Consider the following 20232-nt stretch of genomic DNA (forward strand, 5'->3'; position numbering starts at 1 on the left):
TGCAACGCATTGGTCCTCTCCAAAATGATTGTAAATATTGGTCCCATTTGATGTTTTGTGCACTTTGCATGTCAGAAGTTACGAGCAGCTCGAGCCATGCTCATGTTCCAGGACTTGGTTTGAAAGTGCCGGTGAACAGATGACACTAACTCAAGAAAAGCGGAAAAATGAGGCAGGCAAACGTGTGGCTTGTCTTCTCAAGTGATGAGAAGACGCTGCATGCACACATGCAAGTTGTGAGGCAAAACCAAAGCGCTTCAGTGCCAATTGGGTATTGTCTCGTATGCCTAAAGTTAGCCAGGTTGAATTTGTTAGCACTGGCCATCTTGACATGCTTTTTAAAATGCACACATTCAAATGTAGAATATTTAAAATCCGACACCTCCTTGAACTTTTCTACTTAATAAAAACATCCGGTTTCTTTGTTCAGCTGGAAACCTAAATTGCTGAACCAGATGCATGCAGTCCATGGTTGCCGTCAGTTCAATAGAAAGAGCAGCGTCTTCAACATACATTACTTCATAATTCATAGTTTTTCTGCTCTACATATCTGGAACAAAGTCCCAGAAAGCTGCAGGTCTGCTGAGACCCTCAACTCATTTAAATCAAGGTTGAAGAGTTTTCTGTTTGCTGCTGCCTTAAATTGAACCACATTCAATTCATATATTAATCAATTTCCTGCATTTCTGCATTTTACTACTGCATTTTATTTCTTGCAGTTTTTTTTAATGTTTTAATGAATGTTCTTAATTGTTTTTAAATCTCCTTTTCTTTTGCCTTATGTTTTGATGCTTTTAATGGTTTTATGTGAAGCACTTTGAATTACCTTGTTGAAATGTGCTATACAAATAAACTTGCCTTGCCTTACATTTATTGGCAGACTAAAGGCAGGTCATTGATGTACAAGCTAAACAACATGGGACCCAGTATTGATCCTTGAGGCACACCATTGTTCCAGTGAGGGCATGTTGAGTAATTCCAAAGCGTCCACTTGTCTTCCTGTTATCTCCACCAGGATGATCATGCGATCGGTGCAGTGTATATGTGTCTGTAGCATTTCCCTGTTTGTCCACGGCCGATCCTGCATTCCTCTGCAACAAATTGCATTCTATTTTCAGTGCTCTGCTGTGGCTGCATGCATGGTCATCCACCTCTTGTGGACAGATGGGTTTGTGGTTTGGCTAATCTAATGGACGGCAAACACTGAATGGAATTACCAGTATACACACTGCTGTATAACTCGTGGGCAATGCTCTGGGGCTCGCTTTTATTGTTTTGGACGGTATGTTTAACTCCCAAAAGCGAGAGTAGTTGGTCACGAAATCTGAATTGGAAGTATCAAAAGGTTCATATCTGTGATTATTAGTTCGTTACATTGTTACAGAATCAAAAGAAAAGTGGCTTCCTTTTTAATTTTCAAACTTCAGTTTTCTGTTAATTTAACCTTTTTTAAGCAGTTCAATTCACTGAGCATTTATTCTGTTTTACATTGTGCCAAATATGCATATCAAAGTTTCAAAGCCATGATAACATTTTGAATGACTGTCCTGACTAATTCCATACATGCTGTCTTTTGGCATTGTCTTCATGAATTTTAAATGTAATGAGGTTTCGACCAATTGTTGGCCCCCCGGTATGTCCGCATTATAAGACACTGTCCATTAGACAGATAACGGGGATAAGAAGTTAACAGCATGTAAATGGTAGTTAAAAGAAGGGAAGATCAAGTAGTTGAATTGCTTTATGATTGTAACACCAGCATTCATGATGTTACCAAAAAAAGCCGTTGGTATATATCGCATCTTGATGTGGCAAAAACTGCCACCTATGTCATTACCTGTACAAACCGAACAGCTATTTGTTTTGGGGCATATCCATACACTTTCTCTAATAAGTGTCATGACTGGGCGGATACACACTGGTACTTAATAAAATATCTATCACCTGTTGATTTAGTAATCTTCAGATATTGAGAAATACAATTTGCCACACAACATATTTGCATTACACAGAGCCATGGATACAAAGCAACAGCAACACTTGATAGTGTTGTGGAATATTTCTTAAACTATTCGGGAGAAAAGTGTAAAGTGTTTTCAAATCAATGTCAAATGAAACAGAGTCTTGATGAAGGATCAAAGTTGTAATAGTCAATTTATTTGCTTGCAAGCAAAAGAGAGAGCAGTTCTCAACAGACACGTATCGCAGAGTCTTGTGAGGAGTACCCTAAAATCATCTTCATGCATGCTACTGTAGGTGTGTGGAAATAAACAAGGAGTCGAGTATTCCCTTTGGCTGCACCTTGTGGCCGTTTATTTCCATCCATAAAAAACATCCCACACATTCACTTCCTGTCACCCTTTAACCCCCCCTGTCACCAGGGTTACGCCCCTTTCCTTAAAGGGGCCCGTGAATTCGGTCGTCCCCTACATGCCTACCCCTGGAATTCACCAATTCCCGAGATTAGTCCCAACCATTAATGTTTGGGGGCCCGGATCAACCGACCAGCCCGACTCCGTGTCTCTGGGGCTGGAGGCAGAACCACCGTTGAAGGCCCCCTCCGGGTCCTGTCGTGCTGAGGTGGGAGGGCACGAGGCCGCCCCCGCCGTGGGGGTTCAGCCAACCGTACAGGTTGGTCCAGGTCCAGATGTGCTGGTTTAAGGCGGTCAACCGACACGTACTCCAGCTTGCCACCCATGTCGACCTTGCAGGTTTTGTCTCCGGTCTCCAGCACCCGAAACGGCCCGACATAGGGGGGTTGAAAGGGTCCACGGTGGCCGTCCTGGCGAACAAACACATACTCTGCTGACCTGAGGCTGGACGGGACATATGACTGCGGAAGGCCGTGCTGCGACGTGGGCACTGGTTTAAACAGCCTGGCTTTTTCCAGGAGCGTTTCCCGCTGCTGGGTTGCAGACCAAGGGTCTGTGACTTTGGGGATAAACTCCCCCGGGACCCGCAGTGGCTCTCCATAAACCAGCTCAGCCGATGAAGCTTGCAGATCATCTTTGGGGGCTGTCCTGAGCCCCAACATGACCCACAGGAGCCTGTCCACCCAACTGCTGTCTTTGAGGCTGGCACGGAGAGCAGCTTTCATCGACCGGTGGAACCGCTCGCATAAGCCATTAGCCTGTGGGTGGTAGGCGGTAGTGCGATGGAGCTTCACCCCTAGGCTTCCTGCAACTGCATTCCAGAGCTCTGATGTAAACTGTGGGCCTCGGTCCGAGGAAACGTCAGCTGGGGCTCCAAACCTGGCGACCCAAGCCTGAATAAATGCCCGAGCCACCTCATCCACCGTTGTTGATGACAACGGGACAGCTTCTGGCCAACGAGTGGTTCGGTCTACCATCGTGAGGAGATGTGTGAACCCACGGGATGGGGGCAAAGGTCCTACCAAGTCCACATTCACATGATCGAACCTCCTTTCTGGCACCGAGAACTGTGCTAACGGGGCCTTTATGTGACGGTGCACCTTGGAGAGCTGGCACACCACACAAGTCCCGGCCCACCTCCATATATCCTTTTTCAGCCCGTGCCAGACAAATTTTGCTGAGATCAACTTCTGAGACGCCCTCTTGCCCGGGTGGGACAGTCCATGAATAGCATTGAAAACCTGCTGTCTCCATTCGTCAGGAACAACTGGCCGCGGCTGGCCTGTGGAGACGTCGCACAGGAGCGTAACGCCAGTTTCGCCAAACGGGACCTCCTCCAACCGCAGTCCCGTGACTGCCGTCCTCAACTCCTGGACGCCCGGGTCTGTAACTTGATCCTCTGCCATCTTGTTATAGTCCAAGCCTAACTGGACAGCCCCGGTGACAGCCCTGGAGAGACAGTCTGCGACCAGGTTTTCCTTGCCCGCTATATGCTGCAGATCCGTGGTAAACTCTGATATGAAGGAGAGCTGGCGCTGCTGGCGTGCAGACCATGGTTCGGTGCTCTTACTCATGGCAAACGTCAGTGGTTTGTGATCCACAAACGCAGTGAACGGCCGAGCCTCCAGCAGGAGCCGGAAATGCCGAATGGCCAGAAAGAGGCCGAGGAGCTCCCGATCGAACTTGCTGTATGTCCGCTCATTAGGCTGCAACTGTCGACTGAAGAAGGCCAGCGGTTGCCACGCCCCTTTCACCCACTGCTCGTGCACCGCGCCCACCGCGTAGTCCGAAGCGTCCGTGGTGATGGCAATCGGAGCCTTAGGTGACGGGTGTGCCAGCATTGTTGCGTTTGCCAGAGCTGTTTTCGCATCAACAAACGCAAGTTCCCTCTCTTCAGTCCAATCCACCAGCTGTTTGATGGCCTTGCCTTTCAGGGCTTCGTACAGGGGCCGCATCACTTGCGCTGCTCGGGGAATAAAGCGATGGTAAAAGTTCACCATGCCTAAAAACTCCTGCAGGGCCCTCACCGTGAGTGGGCGTGTAAAGTTAGTCACTGCCTCCACCTTTGCCGGGAGGGGGAGCACCCCGTCCTTTGTGATGCGGTGACCCAGAAAGTCAATGGTGGTCAACCCAAACTGGCACTTAGCCGGGTTGATGATCAACCCGTGCAGGCTGAGTCGCTCGAATAGAGTCCGGAGGTGAGACCTGTGCTCCGCTCTTGATGAACTGGCCACCAGGATGTCATCCAGGTAGACAAACAGGAAAGGCAGGTCCCTCAGCACCGTGTCCATTAGACGCTGGAACGTCTGCGCTGCATCTTTTAGGCCAAACGGCATCCTCAAGAACTCAAACAGGCCGAACGGAGTGATCAGCACAGTCTTGGGAATGTCCAGCGGGTGAAAGGGCACTTGATGGTAACCTCGTACCAGGTCCACTTTCGAAAACACCACGCTCTCCGACAAGTGGGTAGAAAAGTCTTGGATATGTGGAACCGGATAGCGGTCCGGGATTGTTGCCTCGTTGAGCCGGCGATAATCTCCACACGGGCGCCACCCGCCCCCAGGCTTCGGGCCATGTGCAGGGGTGAAGCCCATGGACTGTCGGAGCGGCGAATGATGCCCAGGCGCTCCATGTTTTCAAACTCTATCTTGGCGATGGTGAGCTTTGCCGGATCTAGGCGCCGGGCCCGGGCATGTACCGGTGGGCCGGTGGTAGAGATGTGATGCTCCACCCCATGCTTGACCGTGGAGGAGGAGAAGGTGGGCTGCGAGAGGTCTGGGAACTCGGCCAGCAGACGCAGAAACTCATCAGCCGCTGCAAGCATGTTAGTCAACCTGGTAGAGCCTGCTCCACTTAGTGTACATGGGTAAGAGCAAAAAGTCACAGCATTTATCAGGCGGCGGCCCTTGACGTCCACCAATAGCCCATAAGCGCATAGGAAATATGCGCCGAGCAGGGGAATGGCAATTTTGGCAGTCACAAAGTCCCAGCTGAAACGCTGCCCCATAAACCACAGCTCCAGGCACCGTGTCCCAAAAGTCCGTATGGGGGTACCATTCGCGGCTTCCAGCGGGGGGCCCTGCCCGTTCGTCAGTATGTCCACCCGCGATGCAGGCACAACGCTCCTCTGCGCCCCCGTGTCACAGAGAAAGCGTCGCCCGGAAACGTCGTCCCTGATGAACAGCAGCCTGCCTTCCCAACTGATGCCCATGGCAGTCACAGCGCCGGCCCTGGCATTTCCTGTCCTGCCGAAACTGCATGGTGAACGGCACTTTGTAGCCCGTGGCCCAAACCTTGCATGGTAATAGCACAGACTGGTAGCTCCCCGCCGTTGGCTCGCTGCTGCTGCTGCTGCTGCTGCTGCTGCTGCTGCTGCTGCTGCGGCGACGATCGTTGTCTCCCCCGGTCACGCCGTGGCTAGGGCCGGCCTCAACGCGGCAGTGTAGCTTTGTTGGCCCGCCAGAAAAAAACTCACGGCCAACTCACGGCCAACTCACGACAATCGGTAATCCTGGTGTTGGCCAAAGCGGCCCGCACCTGCAGCGGGAGCTGCTGCAGAAAAAGTTCCGTAAACAGAAACTCCGGCTCGTGTTTACCTAGCAGCGCTCACATTTTGTCCATTAGCTCCGACGGCTTGCTGTCGCCGAGGCCATTCAGAGCAAGCAACCGGCGAGCCCGCTCAGAGTCCGAAAGCCCGAAAATGTTCAACAGCCGGTCTTTCAGGGTATTGTACTTATCCCTCTCTGGCGGATTTTCCAGAATGCTCACCACTCTGCCTGCTGTCGAACTGCCGAGAGCCGCCACGACATAATAATATCTTGTCGCGTCCGCTGCAATGTCTCTGAGGGCAAACTGTGCCTCAGTTTGAGCGAACCACACATCGCCCAAAACTCCGGCAGTTTCAGCGAAACTGCGTGCGTCGTCATTCTTTCTTCTGGAAACGTCCAGGAGCGTCAGGGTCACCAATGTAGGTGTGTGGAAATAAACAAGGAGTCGAGTATTCCCTTTGGCTGCACCTTGTGGCCGTTTATTTCCATCCATAAAAAACATCCCACACATTCACTTCCTGTCACCCTTTAACCCCCTCTGTCACCAGGGTTACGCCCCTTTCCTTAAAGGGGCCCCGTGAATTCGGTCGTCCCCTATAGGTTTGTACAAAGTTGCAGTTGTAATGATTACAAGTACTTGCGCACTGGAACCCAAAAGCACGACACTGAGGCATCGTTACAAGTATAGTTCAATTTACTATGTTCAGGCAGGGTCAAAACAGGAAGTCGGTCACACAGGCAAAGAAATCCGAAAAGGGGCAGGCAGAGAATCCAAGGTCGAAAACAGGCAGACAGGGTCGGAACAGGCGGATCAGATATTGGAATGAGGATAACGAAGAGCTTGGCAGTAATACACAAGACAATCTCGCAGGGTGAGGGAATGGGCTGCAGGTGAGATGGGCGTGGAAGACCAGGTGAGAGGAATGAGTGGTGATAGGGTGTGAGCGACAGGACCTGAAACGACAGGAGAGTTGGATAAACAGGCATGCAGGATGAAAACTGTAATGGTAAATTATGCATTTGATCGATTGGGGGGGGGGTGTCTGGGGAAAGACTGAAGCGGGCTCTCCTTGACAGGTTTAATCCTGGAGATGTGGAAGGTGGGATGAATTCTCATGGTCCGGTCGGCCGTCCCATCGTAGGCGACTGCGGCTCGGAATCCTACAGGATAACCAAGTACATTGACCATTTCATCAACCCACTTTCCAAACTTCACCCCATACCTCAAGGACACACATGAATGCATTAACAAAATAAAAAAGGTACCCGGTCACACCTTCCTTTTTTCAATTGACATAGACTCCCGATACACTAACATAGAAACACCACTCGCCCTTGCAGCCATTCAAAACATTTTTTTAACAGCTGGAGAGACTTTCAATAAGTTTGTGTCTGTTCACATGATCACTGTACTTAATAATAGCAACTAATAATCCTTGTAACTGATAAAGACACACAGTAACCATCACTATACTTAATAATAGTCACTAATAATACTAATAAAGACACACAGTAATCATCACTATACTTAATAATAGTAACTAATAATACAAATAAAGAGACACAATAATCATCACTGTAGAGGTGTTTTGCCAGTCGGCAGTGCCGAAAGCTGAGGTCATCTCAGGCTAGGCTTCCTTGCTCTCCCTCAACTTTCTTGCTCTAACTCAGCGGTTCCCAAACTTTTTAGGCCGCGCACCCCCTTCTACATCCCGACCGGGTTCGCGCACCCCCCCCCCCCACCCCCCTTAATAATAAATAAAAAAAAGCAACAGAGCCTTTTAAGCCGCATAAGAATCGGACCAATGAGAGAACAGTTTGCTCGCGCGTGGCATTTGTTTACAATATTTAGTCCGCTGTTAAATGTTGCAGTGTGAACACAAACCGAACAAAGGGGCAACTGCAACATTGTATCATATTAATCCCTGAATCGGAACAAAGCAAACGAACTGAAGGTGTGAAAACGTGCCGAAACACTGCAACAAAGTTTCAATAACTTTCAGTGACACAAGGCGTCACTTTTAAAGAGCAATACGGATGCGAGGACACACGCACAGGCTCAGAGGCAGATTATCACATTTAATTTACAATTAATGACCGACTAATGAAGCCAGGATGTCTTCGGACAAAGCATCGATGCGGCGCGACACAGTGTTGTTGGACACCGGGATCATGTCCAACTTTTTTGCTTCTTTCTCCCCAATCATACATTCCACCATCTCTCTGGCAGCTGGCGAGCTCACGTCTTCGGCGATTGTGTGCGGTAGCCCCTTTCTCGCTATTCTGTAACCAGATATGAAGCCCGTAGTGCGTCATTTATAGACCCAACACATGAATGAGACTCCAGTTGTTTTTGGCTGTTTTGTAACTCCTCCAATTTCGATATAAACAATGTAAGGGGCTTTTGACTTGCACTGGCATGCTTGGTGTTCAGGTGGCGACGTAAATAAGAGCTTCAGACTGTTAGCCAGAACCTCACTGCACACCACGCACTGTGGCTTTGGGCAATCTGCGTTGCCAATCCAAGTGAAGCCCAGACACAGATACTTTTCATCATATTCAATCATTTTTTTCCCAGTCTGATGCTCACCCTCGTTTCCTCTTTTTTCACCTTGACTCGATGGGCCGATGTGCTCCCGATTTGTCTGTGCAATCCCTTCCTCCTTTTCGGTCTCCTCCGTCTCATCTTCCTCTGACTCTGGCTCGATTTCTTCTCCCAGTCTGTCCCCAACGCACCTCTCCGTTCCCCTCGCCTCCGATTCCTCTCTCTCTCTCTGTCCCTCTCCTCTTTTACGACCGATAGCTTCAGATGTCCCACCTGACAGTTTCCCCGATTTCAGCCAGTTTAGCATATTTGTATGAATGTTGCTGAATGAATGAAGTTCGCTGTTAGCTGACGTTAGCTGCACAAGCTAGGCTCGCTAGTGTGTACGACTGCCGGCAGGTGGCAAGTCTGCCGGAAGGAGCTCAAGTGCATTTATTAAATTGTACGTTTTTAATTTTAAATGTTACAAAGGGAATTTTTATAATTCATGTTTTTATTTTGTGAAAAATCCCACTTTTTAAATTAAAATTACATTTTTTTTAAATATTTAATATTATTACACCATCAGACCGCCATTACACTTTTCCTCTCGCGCACCCCCTAGAGGCAGCTCGCGCACCCCCAGGGGTGCGCGCACCACACTTTGGGAATCCCTGCTCTGTCAGACGTGTACTCTTTCTCTCACACTCCCAGAGTTGCGAGGCGAGGTGGTGGTACTGGCCTGCTAATTTCCGCACTCATCCTGCTCGGCGACTTCAACATCCAGACTGATAAGTTAGAACCTCTTCTTTCCTTCCTCTCCTCCTTTGACCTTTACCACTCCTCTTCTCCTCCTACCCACAAGGCCGGCAACCAGCTTGATCTTATCTTCACTAGACACTGTTCGACTGCTAAACTCTCCGTCACTCCCATCCAGCTCTCTGACCACTATTTCATGTCTTACTCCCACTCCCTCTCCTCTCCCCCTTACTTCCGCCACCTACCAACATGGTTTCTTATCGTAGTCATTTTCGCTCCCTCTCCCCCGCTGATCTTTCCTCTTCTGTTACCTCTGCCCTCCCTGACCCTGAATCCTTCTCTCTCCTATCCCCTGTTACTGCTCCTGATCTTCTCCTCTGCACCCTTTCCTCTTCTTTCGACAACCTCTGTCCCTTCACCTCCAGGCCTGCACAGCCAACCCCACCTGCCTCATGGCTGTCGGACTCTGTGCGTACTGATAGACGGGGCCTAAGAGAGGCTGAGCATAAATGGAGAAAAGGCAAACGCCCGGAGGACCTTCTTAACTTTCAATCTCTTCTTTCCACTTTTTCTTGCTCTCTATCTACTGCTAAAGCTGCTTTCTTCCGCTCTAAAATCCTAACCTCTGCTTCCAATCCTAAAAACTCTTCAAAACTTTCTCTTCACTCCTCCAACCCCCACCCCCTCCTCCTACTTCCTCCCTTCTCCCTGACGATTTCACCAACTTCTTTGACAAGAAGGTAAACGATATCAGATCCTCCTTCTCTCAGCCCCCCTGTCCCTGTCCACCCTCTCCCTCTCTACCCTGTCCAGCCCTTCCCACACAGCTCTCCCTCCCCTCGCCATGCCCCATCTTACCCTATTTGACTCCCCTCTCCCCTAACGAGGTCCTCAACCTTGTTACCACTAACCACCCCACTGCATGCTCTCTTGACCCAATCCCCTCCCCTCTTCTTCAGTCTATTGCGACTGAACTCCTTCCTTTCCTCACCGGCCTTATGACTCACTGGACGTCTTTCTTACAGTTGACGGGCGAGTTAGGGTAAGAGACACTTGGAGGACCTCTAAAAATAGCAGAGCCATTCAGTCCCATCATATATTTAGTCTAGTGTCACATGGGCGAGCGGCGCTCCAATTGGACCTTTGGGGGCGGAGCTACGATTTTTCAAAGCACTTTGAGGATATGTCCCCCTGGCACTTTACCGAGGTTGGCCACCGGAGAGCAATGTGCGTTGGACGTGCGGGACATATGACATTTCAGGACTGTCGGATAGGATGTTTTCTGACATTTAGGACATCACAAAAGAGTCCGTCCCTGGCATGTCAGAATATATCCTTTATCTCCAAAGCATTGACATAATTGGTCTTATATGTCCCTTATCATACGGGGTAATTTCTGCCAAATGGTGGGACATCTGAGATACCGTCTGCCAAATGGTGGGACATATGGGATGCCGTCTGCCATATGGTGGGACGTATGGGATGCCGTCTTCCAAATGGGTTGGAACAATTGGACATGTTCGGCCAATACAGTTGAGGTGAAATGTCAGTACCCTAATCTGACATTTTGCCTCTATTTTAAGAATAATAATGTAGTTCAACTGTCCTATGGCAAATGTCAGAATAAGTTCCAAAATGATAATGGGACATCTGGGACATATTCTGCCTGTATCTCATTCAGATTTAACCAAATGAGGTGCTAGCCTCACGAAACTTGTTGTGTGCGTTGGTATTAAGCCATAGACCCTGTGTATTAAGTTTGGTGGTTGTATCTCATTTCATCATGTATGATATATAATGGGACATATGGGATGTATTCCGCCATTTGTCAGGGGGACATGCACTGACTGTTACCCCAGGAACGAGGCCCGAAATCGGATACAATACTGGTCCTCCCTAACCTGGGTCGGCCATCTGGGATGTATTCTGCCTGTATCTCATTCAGATTCAACTTCATCATATATGGTGAAGAGGCCCAAATGTCCCCAAATGAGGAGCTAGCTTCATGAAACTTGCTATGTGCATTGGTATGAAGCCATAGACCCTGTGTATTTAGTTTGGTGGCTGTAGCTCAAAATTTGATACAATACTGGTCCTCCTTAACCTGGGTCGGACATCTGGGATGCATTCCATCATTTGTCAAGGGGACATGCACCGACTGTCACCCGAGCAATGATGCTCGAAATCAGATACAATACAGGCCAGCCCTCCATAACCTTGGTCGGACATCTGGGATGCATTCTGTCATTTGTCAAGGAGACATGCACCGACTGTCACCCGAGGAATGATGCTCGAAATCGGATACAATACAGCCAAACCCTGGTCAAAAACGTAATTGTTTTTTTTGCACCCCTTGTAATCTAACAGGGGGGGGACATGGACTGACCATCATCCGAGGAACGGGGCTCAAAATCGGATACAATACTAACTAACTGGGGCATGGAACTGAGTTTGGAATACCAGGGGCACGAAACAGAATTTGGAATACCAGGGGCGCGAAACTCTGGGGCGCTGGAGATGAGTGTTTACCCAGGGAGGGGTGCTTAAGTGTGGGGGCCCGAGACCTCGTGGAGAGCGTGGTTAGAGGGGGGGTTGCCGGTTGTGTCTCTGCGGGGTTAGGGTGAGGGGTGGCTGGGTAATTGTGCCGAGCACCCCCGGAGGGTGGATGCCTTTTTTCTGGGTATGAGTGAGTGAATGTATGGGGTGTTGTTGAAGGGTGTTTTATTCATTTTGCTAATTTCTTTCAGCCTCCATCAGCCAGAGGTCATGTTAGGTAGTGCAGGGGAATGTTGTGGATCTATTGTAGCCAAGTAAAGTGTCTCGTTGCTGGGGGTGTAATGGTGTACAGTGGGTGCCTGTTCTAGAGGTCCTGTATCCAGGCAAAGTGCCTCGTTGCTGGTGGTGTATGTGTGGATAGTGGGAGCCTGTTCTGGAGGTCCTGTATCCAGGTAAAGTGCCACGTTGCTGGGGTTGTATGTGTGGATAGTGGGAGCCTGTTCTGGAGGTCCTGTATCCAGCTAAAGTGCCTCGTTGCTGGGGGTGTATGTGTGGTTAGCGGGGGCTTGTTCTGGACGTATTGTAGGCAGGTAAAGTGCCTGCTTGTTCTGGACGTATTGTAGGCAGGTAAAGTGCCTCTTTACTGGGGGTGTTTGTATGGATAGTGGGGGGCTGTTCTGGAGGTCCTGTATACAGGTAAAGTGCCTCGTTGATGGGGTGGATGAGTTGAGATTAGCAGCGCATTTGTGCTGTATTTCGGCTGCCTAAAAAGGTTGAAACAGCCTTAATTTGACATCAAACAGTCATGATGATTTGATTCAGTAGGCCAAGTATGCAATCTGCAGGCCCTTTGGAAAGCTCTCTCTCTCCAGGAGCATCATATAGAGATAAACTGAACCTGGTAGAAAGTTGTCTCTTCTCCGCCATATGTCAGTTGCATGCTATTCTGACCTTTATAATTGGTTTTATGGGACCCAACATAAACACACATTGACCCCAGAGATCATTTTTGAAATTAGTGACAAAAGTTTGTTTATGGAGCTTGACTCCCCCCAGAGGATTTCCCATTGAAATGCATGCGTCTTCCAGAATGTCAGTTTATATCCTTAACAACCCAACACATATGTCCTTTGTGACATCACTGGAGTCTGCTAATTGACCCGCACATTTCCGTTGGTCCTAAATTATTCCAGCAGCACGCATAACCCAATTCATTTTGACTGACATGAACCTGATGTTCTCCCCAATGACGTCAGGACAGCAGAGTTGCTGCCCATCTTTCGGCGCAGTCTGAAAACTCACCTGTTCAAGAAGTACGACCCTGAGCCTTCCACTTAGCTCTTATTGTATTCATATGCGTTTGTTGCACTTATTGTATTCGTTTGTTTCTGCACTGTACATTTGCTCTGGTTTATGGAAATAACAGATCATGACGAGACAGTTCTTTCTAATTGATGAAGAGATGTTTGTGGTCCTTTTTTCAGACCTACAATGAACATATATAAACCAAATGGTAAATTAGAAAACAAATCAGGACAACTTGCGGTTCAAGCGAGGATCGGGGAGAGAGGAAAGGACAGAGACTTGGGATGGACCCAAATTCACTGAATTATCAAATCACTCTATTCACAAGGTCAGAAATTATATTAGATTAGATTTAAAGACCGTTGATTTCCAGTGCCCTTACTTTCCTTTAAGTGGCTATCTGGGAATCCAGCACTAGCAGTGTTTCCAGTCAATTGTCAAGCTAATTTTAGGCAAACTCTCATAAAAGAAATGCGAATTAGGCATGTTTTCATCAACTGGGTCGGCGCAAGTAAACAACGTAGTTTTGTCTGAAATTGGCACCATAGGTTAGGTATGGCTGTAATCCACCCGGAGAAAAAAAAGGACCATCTGACCAAGAGGACTTCAGGAATTTGTTTAAATTGGCATTTATATGTAGATATTGTTGTGGCAAAATGACGAGAAGAGACGGTGGACCGGAGTTGCAACCAGTAGGAAGTGTTTTAATAAGATCAAGCCAACATCAACAAGTTCAGTATATCGAAACGACTCCAATGTACTGCTTTTCACAGATCACTCTTATAGTCAAAATTCACGACCCTTTAGCTGCATTCCACCAATCAAACCAGTCTGTTGAATCGAAAACAGGATACATCTGGACTCCTAATTAGGGCATGTTTTTATGCTGTTTTGACCCCTTGTCCTTTGGTAAAACACAGCTCCAAGTACGGAAATATTTTGGTACTTTTTACGAGAGATTTATTACACTGGTCTGGTGCGGATAATCATTTCCCATGAACTTTGCTGGGAACCGGATGTGTGTTGCATAACACGTTATATAACTGTTGCGTGTGAGCCCAAATGTGTACAGTTCAATTCAAGTTCAATTCAAAGTTATGATGATTTTCTTCAATAATATCTGTTCATAGCGATTACATCCTTTGTTGGTTTCTTGCTTTGTGCTTTTGTGTTTAAGCATCTATTCTCTGTACGTCAGTGGCGGGCAGTGCATTTTATACCTGGGCCTGCACTCGTAAAAATGAAGCTCAACACCTACAAATACATGAATACCGGCATGATGGGATGCGGCGGCATTAACGACCAATGAGTCAAAATCAATGAAGCTAAAACATGCATTCCGCCACACTCAAGAGGGCGACCGTGGCTCACTGGGTTAAGAGGGTTGTCTGGTAACCGCAAGGTCAACTATTCGATCCTTGACTGGGATGTGTCACGTGTCGAAGTGTACCTCAGCAATACACTGAACCCCAGGCGCCTGTCATTGGCAGCCCACTGCTCCCTATATACAGGGATGGGTCAAATGCAGAGACAAATTTCCCCCTTAAAAGGGATAAAGATAGTTTTAAAAATAAAAGAGCACGGGCCATTCAAATATTATTCATATCAGAAGGAACAATATTACCCAAATCATGAAAACACGATAGAAACATTAACAGAGTAGTAACTCTCCTATGACTCCCTCCAGGAAATACACGACTCCATAGGATTTATTTGTCTGTCAACACCGAGAGGGAAAATGAGTCTACTTGAAAACACATGAATCTCCAAAGTAGATCACTTAAAAACTTTGCACAGAGTATATAGACCGCTGCCGCTTCGCACGTCGTCTTGTTGCTGTGCACCGGCTAAATGTGTCCCCCGGCCTACATAGGATGTAACAATAGTTCCTATCACATATAAAACCAAACAAAAATAGATATAAGTTGTATAAATAATATAGACAAGCATATTAGATGACAGATCATATTTATGGGCGTTAAAGCTACTGCAGTTAACTTACCAGAGCTGCTGTTCACTATTTAGCTGTTCTTCCTCTTTGTTAACAGAGTTTAATCTCACGGTTGTTCAGTACATCCGTGCGTTTTTAGTTCCAGTAAGAAGTCCTTCTCGATTCATGGATGCCAGTGAAGACAGTAGAGTCTTCCCAGTTGTATTTCTTGAATAGGTTTTAATGCATTTGAGGCTTAAAATGTCAGCAGATTTTGGGATTGTCACCGCCCAACATGTCCAGCTAGCTCACTGACCAATCACATATGGCTAAGCCAACTAGTCAAAGAATACTCCCTACATGTCAAACTAAAGATCTGATTGGTTGAAGACTGACAAACAATATCGTCCCCATTCACTTAAACTGCACAGGGATGCAGGCCTCGGGCCTCTCTTCTACCTGGAGACAGAGGTGACATCTGATTGGATAAAAGCTCTACTTAAAACAAGCTACACTGGAAGCAGAGCAACTGGGTAAAAATATTTTTATAAATGAGTATTTAAGAAAAACTATTAAATTATAAAATAGATATAACATCGTGATTCTGTTTAGGCCAGCAGAGAAGGCCTTGCAGGCCCACCACTGCTGTACGGTTACAAGGACCTGTACCGACCTACCTGTGCACATGGTCCTCCAGGACGACCCTGCGTTTCATATTGTAGTTTAGTGGTGAAGTATTTTATTAAGACTGATCGTGTAGTGCTAGCTACACTAATAAAATAGCATTTCCTAGAATTTCCGGCTCCTGGACATCAAAATCGGTAGGTTTGAATGAGTCGTTTCATGCTAAATCGGTTGGTTAAATGTTACTGAAGGACGTGTGTCATTTTTAGCATGTTAGTTAGCCTGTGCTAGTCCTTCTCACCTAAGTTGGGGCTAGTTTGAGCATGTGCGATAGTCTTGTCTCCATGTACCCCACATTAAACGCGGGTTCATTTTGCAGGGTTGCAGAACTAAAACAGCTTAGATATAAAGTAATGATATCAAATATGTTGATTTCGAGCATAGTAGAAATGGTTGAATGAAGTACGAGAGTGTGAATATAGATTTTATTTTCTTGTCATTTTGTATATATTTAAATACATATACGCAGCATTCGGTCAGTCCTCGCCTAAAGATCAAGACGAAAAGAAACATGGTTATAAATTCAGAACTGTTCACTGTGCCGAGATGTCAGCTCTGATACCTGGTTATATTTCGTACTCACAGGTTTTTGGTCCAATGGTCTGTGTTAACAGACGTCCTACTGGAAACCTGCAAGGTTAAATTAATAACCATGTTTTAGTCATCCTCCAGTTTTATTTATGCAGAAAAAAAAGTGTAGCTATATAAAGTTACCTTCACAGATGACACCAGCATCCTCAGAATGAACACAGTTGTGGGTTCCTAATCCTCTGTGTGTACAGTGTGTTAGTGATGACTCAATTCCTGAACACTGAAGGTCATCCAGCCAGATTGGTCCACTTCCTTGTCCAAAATGTGCACTTCTTGGTGCCGACAGAGCTCTGCCACAGCCCAGCTGTTGACACACTACCTGAGCATCATTCAAATCCCAAACGTCGTCACACACCGTCCCCCAATTGCCGTTGTGGAAGATCTCCACTCTGCCAGAGCAGCTGCTGTTAGAGTTGACCAGTCTCACTGCGGTCATATCTGGTTAAATTGAAAAACAAAAATCTCTCAACATATGGCAACAGCAGTATTGAGCAAAAGCCCCATCTCATCAATGTAACTGAACTTGATTTAATCATTTAGCTTCTTTATTATTAATATGATGAAGTCTAACATATCATACACATGTTACGTTCACACATGATTCTTCTGTGGTAAAGATAAGAAATTATCTGGAAAATGAGAGGTTCTGTGATATGCAATATTTCATACAATAGATGTAAATTAGGTGTAAAGTAAGAGAGTTTGACATTGAAAAATAAATAAAAACTTATTCAAGAAGTACAACTGGGGAGGCTCGACTGTCATCTCTGGCGTCCCTGAATAGAGACGGACCTCTTGCTGGAACTGAACTACATCGATGTACTGTACAACCGTGACATTTAACTCTTTGTAATCAAAGAGAGGATGGACTTTGTCTTTAAATGGTGAACAGCAGCTTTGGTAAGTGAACTGCTTTTTTTACATCTGCAGTATAGTTACTACAGTTTTACATTTGTTTATGAAATGGTTAATATGGTTCTCTGCTGTGAATAATATTTGAATGGCCCCGTGCCCTTGAGTGTGTGACAGAATTCGTGTTTTAGCAATGTAATTTTGCTAGAATGTGCAGAGGCCTGTTGTATCATGTCATTTGAGTTTTATGTTATTCTACCTGCTTTGTTGTCAAATAAATGTATGAGACTGGTTCTTGAGTTTGTTCACGTCATGGTGTTAATTACATTGATTTTGACTAAATGCATTGCCCGTTAATGACGAAGCATCCCATCATGAGGCGTAATAGTGAGGTTATTAGGAGGTGGTTCAACTGTAGTAGGACAGCACTGATGGCCCAAGTATAAAATGCATGGCCTGCCACTGGTTTTAGGACTATTTACAGCAGCACTTTATTGCGTGAAATTGAACAACAATGTTTTTTTTTTCCTTCTTAAATTCTCCAGTAATATTTGTTCAGAAAAATAGAAGAAATTTGGAGATTTACAAAGTTACCTTCACAGACGACACCAGCATCCTCAGAATGGACACAGTTGTGGGTTCCTAATCCTCTGTGTGTACAGTCTGTTAGTGAAGACTCATTCCCTGAACACTGAAGGTCATCCAGCCAGATTGGTCCACTTCCTTGTCCAAAATGTGCACTTCCTGGTGCTGACAGAGCTCTGCCACAGCCCAGCTGTTGACACACCACCTGAGCGGCATTCACATGCCAAACGTCGTCACACACCGTCCCCCAATTGCCGTTGTGGAAGATCTCCACTCTGCCAGAGCAGCTGCTGTTAGAGTTGACCAGTCTCACTGTGGTCATATCTGGTTGAAGTGAAAGCAAAATATCTGTCAACCCACATGGCAACAATAGTATTGACAAAAAGCCATCTCTTCAATGTAACTGCACTTGATCATTTAGCATCATCATGAACTCTTACATATACTCACTTCACTCATGATTCTTCTGAGGAAATGATGAGAACTTAAATAGAAAATGTGTGGTTCTATGAAATAGATGCAAATTTGGGGTAAAAGGAATAAGAGATTCAAAGATAAAATGTCACAAAACTAGGTATAAAATGTGACAGATGGTTCTGGGTACATTGGGAGTTGATACACAGGTTAACGGACAGGAAGATGGAGATATCTAGAGCAGTGGTTCTCAACTGGTCTGGCTGCGGGACCCACCATCACCCCTTAATTACAAGCCGCGACCCACGACCATAAATTTTATATAATTTAACAATAAATAACGACTGGACTAAAAAATAAATTACGTAACAGATTCAATTTAGAGAAGTAATTTTCACTGAAATGATCTGCAGCTTTCAATTCAGTTCATTCAGCGTGAAGTGAAAAAGCCACAACTTTATATTTTTCTCATCTTCTAAAAAGAGAAATTAGTGTTTGAAGAATTCACCTCTATGAGTCTGTCCAGTCAGAGTCTAATGACTCTGGTCTCTCTGGACATTTCCCTCTTTTGGAGATCATTCTATGATTTGACTTAGACAGTCCTGCTCTGCGCGCGCTTGCTCGCTCTCCCTCTCTCCCAGTGTGTCAGGGTGTGTGTACATCTCACTCAAGTCAAGAAACTCTTCAGAATGCCCATATTTGATTGGATGAGCTGCGCATTGATCGGTGCGTTTCCTGCACCGCTGAACAAGAGCCGTAAATGCTGGAATAATTCCGCTGCTTAAAAAAATAAAAATTGCCCTTCAAAATTAAATCACTTTTTTTTGTCAGGCAAAGGCCGCGACCCACTGAAACCGGGTCCGCGACCCACTTTTGGGTTGCGACCCACCAGTTGAGAATCAGTGATCTAGAGTGCTGCAGGGATGACATTTTTGTAGGCCAACCTGGAAGTTAGCCTCTTACTGGTTCCCTCGACAAAAAGCCAATGGGATTTTGGATCATTTCCAAAATAAAATCGTTGGCTAAACTAGGTCATGGTACCAACACATTTTGTTTCCTAAGCTCATCTTCACAAATTAAGACCACTTTTATCATTATTGAAATCATAGACGCAATCAGCATAAGTAAAGAGATGACGTTACGACAACAAACCAACTACAGCACAATCTCATGACTTCACGCCGCCACCACCACCGACCTAAAGGCCGACTATAGTTCAGCATCATGATGTTAGTTAGTCTGATTTAGGCACTTGTTAGCAACCATCTTTTTTTAACAAACTTAAAAACTTCAAATTTCACAAGTGGGATATTTACTGATGAATTTTATGTCATTGAACAACATTATTAAATCTCTTAATCTCGTATTAACCAGACCTTATTTCAGGCATCCTGACGAAATTCAGTCAAAAATCCCATTGACTTCCATTAATCTAAATATTCAACTCAAAGATAGTTTTAGGACCATTTCCAGCAGCACTTTATTGCAGTATTGTTTGTGAAATAGAACAATGGATTTTCAAAATTCTCCAGTTATAACTGTGCAGAATTCTTTTTTAAATTTACATGTACAAAGTTACCTTCACAGATGGCACCAGCATCCTCAGAATGGCGACAGTTGTGGGTTCCTAATCCTCTGTGTCTACAGTATTTTAGTGATGACTCAGTTCCTGAACACTGAAGGTCATCCAGCCAGATTGGTCCACTTCCTTGTCCAAAATGTGCACGTCTTGGTGCCGACAGAGCCCTGCCACAGCCCAGCTGTTGACACACCACCTGAGCGTCATTCACATCCCAACTGTCGTCACACACCGTCCCCCAAGTGCTGTTGTGGAAGATCTCCACTCTGCCAGAGCAGCTGCTGTCAGAGTTGACCAGTCTCACTGTGGTCATATCTAGTTGAAGTGAAAGCAAAATATCTGTCAACATATGGCAACAGACGTATTGAGCAAAAGCCCCATCTCTTCAATGTAACTGTACTTTATCTAATCATTTAGCTTCTTCATTATTATGATAATGTTTTTATCATCTTGATTATGAACTCTTTACATATACTCTCAGTTCACATGATTCTTCTGAGGCAAATATGAGAAATTATCTGGAAAATGTGTGGTTCTACGATAGGCAATATTTCATACAATGGATGTAAATTAGGTGTAAAGTAAAAGAGTTT

At 45.9% G+C, this 20232-nt stretch overlaps 1 protein-coding gene across 1 annotated transcript; it reads right to left on the minus strand.

The window, feature by feature from the left end:
- Positions 1-16094: 16094 nt before the first annotated feature.
- On the minus strand, positions 16095-19952 carry LOC306797373 (scavenger receptor cysteine-rich domain-containing group B protein-like; the record flags this gene model as incomplete). Its single annotated transcript, XM_079296711.1, has 3 exons — positions 16095-16105; positions 16480-16647; positions 19787-19952. The coding sequence occupies 3 exons, from the start codon at positions 19950-19952 to the stop codon at positions 16095-16097; spliced, it is 345 nt and encodes a 114-aa protein (XP_079152837.1).
- Positions 19953-20232: the final 280 nt, after the last annotated feature.

The sequence above is a fragment of the Melanostigma gelatinosum genome, assembly GCF_949748355.1.
Source record: "Melanostigma gelatinosum genome assembly, chromosome: 3".
NCBI lineage: Eukaryota > Metazoa > Chordata > Actinopteri > Perciformes > Zoarcidae > Melanostigma > Melanostigma gelatinosum.